Source organism: Coptis chinensis, chromosome 2, assembly GCF_015680905.1.
Source record: "Coptis chinensis isolate HL-2020 chromosome 2, ASM1568090v1, whole genome shotgun sequence".
Classification (NCBI taxonomy): domain Eukaryota; kingdom Viridiplantae; phylum Streptophyta; class Magnoliopsida; order Ranunculales; family Ranunculaceae; genus Coptis; species Coptis chinensis.
The window spans coordinates 28,019,661-28,027,318 of record NC_141457.1 but is presented as its reverse complement, the minus strand read 5'-3'; the positions used below and the strand labels follow the sequence as shown (position 1 = coordinate 28,027,318).

Below are 7,658 nucleotides of genomic sequence, written 5' to 3'. Positions count from 1 at the left end.
TTAATTCACTATTTAGCAATTTCCCTACGTCGAGGGGCCACCGAGCCTGCGACAATCAGCATCCCCTCTTGGTCACATCATTCAAGACTGGTTCGGGGGCAACTCAAGAAGCTGCTTTGGATTCACTTTTCTATCTCAGGCAAGCTTGGTCAGCTTGCCCTGCCGAAGTCTCTAAAACTCGGTCAATGGCTGCTGCAGAGGCAATTCCTTTGTCTGCAAAGATTTGATTCGATCCCAGTCCACCCGATTCGGGAAAAGGCGGAACTTCTTCTACAGTGTTTACCTGGGACGTTAGTGGTCACCATTAAGCGTGGAAACAATTTGAAGCAATCTGTTGGCAATGCTAGTGTATACTGCAAAATCACACTTGGAAATACTCAACCCAGGCAGACACAGGTAAGAAAAAGTGCTTCACTCAATTCTATCATGAGCTGCCTCAATTCTATCATGAGCTTTCATATTTAGAATAATAAGTAAAAATAGTGTAATTTTTTCTGAGCTAAACTCCCGCCCTCCCTTGAAAGGAAATGGTAAACAACCTCGGAGATAAATAAAATCATTGAAAATTATGTGGGTCATTGCTTTACTTCATGGTCATAATTTGGAACTTTATTCGCCGGAAGTGGCTGCACATCACCTTTCTTTTGTGGCATCCAACTTTCACTCTTTGAATACATGCCCAATTGCCCATGAAGGGTACGTAGCCTCTACTGTCTCCCTCATATGGAAGCTAGACTCCTGCGGTGATTCGGCATTATGTTGAAGTAGCTGCTGCTTAGGTGCTATATAAGAATATTAGCTAATTCATATATCATGCATGTTGCATGAAAAGTCAGTTAGATTTTGTTAACTCCTTCCATAACGTCATTGCATTTCATTTGCCACTCTGCTTTGAAAGTTGTTCTGAGATCCGGATCCAAATTTGAAATTACTTTCTCCTTCCATTTTCATGACCTTTATATGCTTCGGTACATGTAACATTTATAGAACACAATCTTGTTTGCTTTCACTTTTCAAGGTTGTTTCGACCGGTCCTACTCCCCGAAAGTGGGGCCGAGGCTTTGCATGGGCACTAGATAGTCCTCCAAAAGGTCAAAACTTCACATTACCCTGTAAGAACAAGAGCAAATTTGGGAAAGTGATTATGAGAGCATAATCAATTAATCATCAATTAAGAAAACAAGACAAAAGAAATAGATTATGATGACTTTATTAAGCTTCACTATTATCGTAAACCGAACCGACTTTTTTAATCCAATGGACACTCATTCAGAAAGTAACAATCCAGATTGACCGGGTTGTAATGTTGGGTTCATTCTTTGGGGAGTACACACTCTTGCCTCAAAGCAAAAGTGAACCTTTCGAAATTTGGAGAGCGTCTGCGTGTTGATTATTTTCATTGCCCGAAGGGAGTGGACCTTCGAATATCGTTGTCACTATATTTTGTCAATTGTTAGTTAGTTTACTATGTAATTTTCTCCAACATCGTTCTAGAGTCTTTGCCTCTTAGGTCTCACTTCCCATTGATGTATTCATTACTTTGGTATAAAACTTGTTTTGGTGGGTTTAGATGACATATGGGTTGATTGTTGTATTCATTCTCCTTTCTCGGCGACCCTAGCGAAGTCACCAAGGACGATGCTTGATTCGAGGATGATTCATCCGATGAGGACGAGGATGAATAGCCTGCCAAGATTTTAAAGAAAAATGTAAGATGAAATATTTTTGTGAAATGTCTGGTTTGTTACTCTTTGTTGTGTGTACCGTGTATGTGCATCCCTTGGTTACATCTTTAAGTTGCACACTAAATCTCATTGTGTAATGCGTTTATAGTGGGAACTTCACCTCTTAATTGGTTTCCATCACCTAGCTCAACAGGTTTGTCAGAGTACTTTTCAAGGTTTTTTAATTTCGATTTTGTGTGGTTTACAAAATTTGATAAATGATGATGCCTCCGAATTTAACTAATGTAGGGAGCCATCACAAAGAGAATGATAGCAATAGAAATGGCAGGCATGGATGTGCTTTTGCGGTGATAAAAATGGAACTTTGACCTGAACAAGCTCTCGGTAGACATAAATCTTATTGAGGTTAGATGGATAATACTGCTGGTGGTTTGTTCTTTTTCTAACTTGACATACGTTCTGGAATATAGACCTGATAGATCTGCATGATATTCTTTTGTTCATATTTTCATGAGAGTAGACCCAGATAGCGTCGTTTTGATGGCAGCCGAGCTTCTCGTGTGGAGAATCGAGGATGCAATAGACGCCGCTATAGTTGGAATTTGGCTGATCCAAAGGAGGTAAGTGGGCCGAACCATCTTATTGTGAAAAAGATTTTTATTTTTATTTTAAAATTTTATTTGTAGTTTATTACCTCTGTTCTTTTCCCCATATTTTCTTTTGGCTGACTTGTCCCTTTCTCTTCCTGCCAATAGGTGAGAGCTGGTATTCGTGAGATTCACTTCCTTCCATTCAATCTGACTGACAAGCGAATAGCTTTAACTTATATTGACAGTGAAGGCAAAATGCATCGTGTCGATAAGTGGTGCACTGGGCAGGTAAATTCGCCTCTACCTACATTATTTATTTTTGGTCAGTATATTGTTATTTTTGATTTTGTGATTTTGTGACTCTTTGATTTTGTGATTTTTTTCACTATCTGGATCAATTACTTGATTTTATTTATTTATTTTTGTTCTTTTTTTGACTTGTGTCAGGTGATCAGTTGGCAATAGCAAAGGAAACAGGTTGTCGTCTGGGAATGGGAACGAATATGTACCCTTCATCTGCTCTACTAGGTCAGAACAAGGATGAATCAATTGCAGCCTTGCCTATTGATGATCTAATAGAGAAAAGTCGATGGTTTTCTTTGGTGTCTTCCCTGGTATGGTTCACTATCATCGTATAAGGTGTCAAATTGTCTTATGGGGCTTAAAGTTTGCGTCTCATTGTGTTTTATTGTTTTAGAGCACAAATATGAGATTGTTAAATGCTTGCAAGCGAGGAAACATATATGTGGAATGACTGGTGATGGAGTGAATGATGCTCCTATCCTTAAGAAGGCTGACACTGATTCAACTGATGCGGCTCGTAGTGCTTCTGACATTGTCCTGACAGAACCTGGCCTAAGTGTCATCATCAGTGTTGTATTGACCAGTAGAGCAATCTTTCAGAGGATGAAAAACTATATGATGATTTTTTATTCTGTTCATGGTCTAGTATGGATTAGCTATACTTTACATTTATCCTTTCGCCTGCAATTTGATTGCCGTTTTTTGTTTTTTTGGATAGTAAATGAAATGAAAACTAGATCATGTTTTGTGTTTTCTTTTCTTGATAACGTTTTTGGTGGTTGCAGATATATGCAGTTTCCATCACAATTCATATTGTGGTAAGCTTCCTAGTAGTCTTAGGGTTATTCACTTGCATCATTTGAGTACTGTAATCTGGAAAAAGAGTAGGCATACTAGATAGGAGTCTTTTTAGATTTCTATCATCAAGTTATACAGTTCTTGCCTTCTCACCATGATTTTCATTTGGCAGTTTGGTTTCATGTTGCTCGCTCTTCTGTGGAAGTTTGATTTTCCACCTTTCATGGTGCTCATCATTGCAATCCTGTGTCATGTGTTGAAGATTGAGCATTTCCAGATGGATTGGAGAAATGGCATATTAGGCAAGGCTCAACAGGAAAGGCTATTTCTAGTCGATTTACTTTCATTCATAAGAAATTATGTTTCCCTCCATGATCAGTAGGTAGATTTCTATTAGAGGCATATCAAATACCTCTCCCAGGAGACGTTACTAGTAATCCCGTGATAGTCAAGTGATCTAGTGGCCCATGTCAGAGATCCAAGCTGGTTAGACATTCAATGGTGGCGTTACTATGTGCTTTAGAACTGACCAGTCCTAATTTTGAATTTTAGCAGGTTGCTAAACAATTGGTGTTTTGTCATTGCTAGGGTACTAGAGATTACTAGGACTGGTTGCTAGACAGATGGTGTGGTGTTGATTTTTGGTTTTTGAAGGAAGTAATATGTATACTTAGTGAACGATATGTCTTATTCCTGTTTTTTTTTTATGAACACATTGTTTCTTTATGAATACATTGGCGTTTGTAGCATTTGAGTAGGAACTTGCAAGAATGTAATTGGTGCAGGAAAGAATGTAATGTTGGGATACCTGAAACAATTATTATAAGAAATATATTTTTTTAAAAATAAAGAACTAATACCCGACGGATAAAAACTGTCTAATAGCAAACTACCCGATGGCTAGTAGCTGGCATATCAGACGGCTGGTGATAGTTGGTCTAACCGACAGTTCATAACAGTAGAACTATCCGACGGTTTTTAACAGTAGGAATATCCGACGGTTTTTAGCAGCAGGAATATCCAACGGTTTTTGACAGTAGCAACTATCCGACGGTTGTTAACAGCCGGCATATCCGACGGTTATTAACAGCATGAATGTCCGTCGGCAAAGATCTTCAACCCCAACGGCCTGTTTTGACCAATAAAAACCGTCGGAAGCCTATGCCGACCGAGCATTTCCCGACGGTCTTGCGGCAGTTTTGGTCTGTCAGGTAATACCTTGTGCAAGTAGACGTTGAATGTCTTTTTCGTTTGGAGCCCTCAAATATTCTTTCTCGAAGACCGCCAACATGGCATCACAAAAATGCCTCAAGCTTTCGAAAAGGGTACTCTTTGTGATTTGAACGTATTCATCCCACGCATTTGCACTATACCCATATACAAGCAAACGAATGCAAGCAACTACCTTTTGCATACCCGTCAAACATGGCTTTCCAATACCATCAACCTCGTATGTGAAGTACTTGTCATGGTCGGAGACGACTTTCAAGATTTGGAGGAAAAGATGGCGGTGCATCCTAAACCTCCTACGGAAGATATCAAGGGGATACTTCGGGTATTGCACGAAATAATCCCTCATAATCCTATTGTGAGGGTCGATTCGATCACGATAAATGTACTTTCTACCGGAGACCGAGCCTCGATGATCACGAGTAGCTTCATGCATGTCTTGCAACAACGAGAAAATAGGTACGAACATATTCTCATCATCATTTGTCATGTTCTCATCTTTGGATGAGGAGCTTGATTCAACATAGTGAGAAGAAGAAGCCATTTTGAATGTGAGAAGAAAAGTTACAAAGTTGAGAATGACTGTGAGAAGAAAGGTTGCAAAGTTGAGAATAGTAATGCAAAAAGTGTGAGTGAAGAGTTTGTGGTCTATAAAGTTGACACAAGAAATGAGATTGGTGGTTGAAGAGTTGATGGTTGAAGAGTTGATGGTTGAGGCTTTGATGACAAGTAAATGCATGTGAGTGAAAAATTGGTTAAATTTGGCTAAGTCTAAATAGTGTTGAGTGTCTGGAAGGTACAGACGGCACAGTGTCTGCCGTCCGTCCATTTAATTAAAACTGGAGGCAGACGACATAGTGACTGTCGTCTGTACATAAATAACCAACATACGGCAGAAACTATGCCTTCCTTATCCCGTAACTTATTATGGCAGATGCTAACGAAGGTCTTAATTTTGGCTGGGTTTTTTTACTCCTTCCAAATTTAAGACCCTTTTAGCAGCCCCATTGGAATGACATTTTTGTGGTTGGGGTGCTATATTTGCCTTTAGCCGCCCATATAGCTCCCCATTGGACTTGCTCTTAAAGATTTATCATGAGCAAAGGCGTGGATTGTATTTGTTAGCTTATGGGCCACATTTAAGTTCAGGCCCAAGAATTACAAACCGTCTACATGTTCAAGACTAAAGCCCACACAACCAACTAATGGCCATACCATTCACCATCCATCCTAAAGCACCCGATCATCACCTTCTATTCTCCTTCACTCACGAATAGAAACAAAAAGAAACAGAAAGAGAAACAAAACACCGACACTCCTGGTTCCACTCAAATTGATCGAAACCGAATCTCTCGTCACCGAATTAGACAACTCCAATTCTAATCAAACACTACCCCATACCCTAGCCGAACCATATATATACAATGGAAAAACTGAAACAGGGGGATCGATCGGCAGACGAATTAGAGTGAAAGATTGAAGAACCGAAAATTAGAGCTGATCGACAAAACAGAAATTGAAGAAGGAAGAAGAGTACCTCACCGTCGACATGAGTTCTCTTAACCTTTTCTTTATTTTGAGTTCAATTATTATGTGTTACTAAACTATTAACTAGGGCTGAGATGAAGCCCTAGCCTTGATGTAATTATTTTGAGACTGGGTTTTTATGGTTATTATTATATTTAATTGCCAGTCTTCTTTCGTTGCATTCTCAATTAATAGTTGTTCTGTTCTTGCACCTTGTATGTGAAGCATCCTAAGTAGTATGAACTGATTAACTACTAATCATAGTCTGATTTCTATTGTTGATATCAAATTTAGATATTAGTTGTGCTGTTAAAAGACAATTAATCTTTTAAGCTTGATTTCTAGTGCTGAATTTCGGAAGATGTTTTTACGTAATAGTTTTGTCATGATAAAATCTCAAGAAAACACTGAATTCTCATTCGGATGCTTCTTGTATTAATTTGAAACATTGAAACCCAGTTCTAAAGTATTTATTGAAAGGTCTAGGGTGTATTCTGAAGTCCTAGTCCCTCTCTAATCATCTGAACCAAATTCTCTAGTTAATTGCTTTCGTAGATATTAGTTCAATTAAATAGCTTTAGTTATTAGTAATTCCAAATTCCATCAAATAACATTGTTCGAATTAGGTTAGGTAATATTTTAGTATTCAGTTGTCCCTAAGTAGCAATCCCTGTGGGATCGACTCGTTTGCCGCAACTATTTTCAACGATAGCTGTGCGCTTGCGGTTTAATTATATGGTTTAATTAATCTATTTATTTAGGCCGGTTAAATTCCTATCAAATTTTTGGCACCGCTGTCGGGGATTGCAGTGGTACAATTGAGTTTTAAAGTTTTATTTATCATGATTCGTAGTTTAAGTTTAGTTGTAGTTTTATTATTTCTTAGTTTCTGTGTCGAATTTTGATTTTCGCAGGCAGTAAGCAAATAATTTTTCTTACAAAGCTGATAGTCGTGATTTTCTTGTGGACTTTTGGGAAGTTGCTTGTTTGTCGTCACCCGGTGTCGCAAGTAGCCTTCGAAGGCTCACGCCGGAGGTACGTCTCTTTCCTTTGTGGGGTTGAACGTTGTTTACCTTGTGTGTTTTGTTTGTTTTTGATTTTTCTTGCATTTAGGAAGGATAATTCACCTTGACCAGCCCTAGGCATCTTGCATTAGGACAGGTTTAGCCCGCTCACTAGGAAAGCTCTTTTGAGATGTGGATCGATGACGGTGCTTTTACACAAGAACTGGGAATCGTGTTATTTGGGTTTAGGAGCAAATATATTAAACATTATTAAAAATTCAATCTGGTTTGAAATAATTGTTTGATATTATTTGTGTGTGTGCATCGTTTGCATTATTTATCAGTCTTAGGGTTAAGTTAGTTTCCTTTTTGTTAGGGTGTTGTCCTATAGAGTCTTAAGAAAGAAAAAAAAAATAAAAATGGCTGAAGGAGGCAATAATAACGAAGTTGTTGCCCAAATACCTAGATCTATTAAGGAGTTTATCTATCCTGCTAGGACAACTCGACCATCTTGCATTGTT

At 38.5% G+C, this 7,658-nt stretch overlaps 1 protein-coding gene across 1 annotated transcript; it reads right to left on the bottom strand.

The window, feature by feature from the left end:
- Positions 1 to 4,583: 4,583 nt before the first annotated feature.
- Positions 4,584 to 5,150, bottom strand: LOC147515626 (uncharacterized). The gene has a single exon (XM_086592982.1). The coding sequence runs from the start codon at positions 5,148 to 5,150 to the stop codon at positions 4,584 to 4,586; it is 567 nt and encodes a 188-aa protein (XP_086449108.1).
- Positions 5,151 to 7,658: the final 2,508 nt, after the last annotated feature.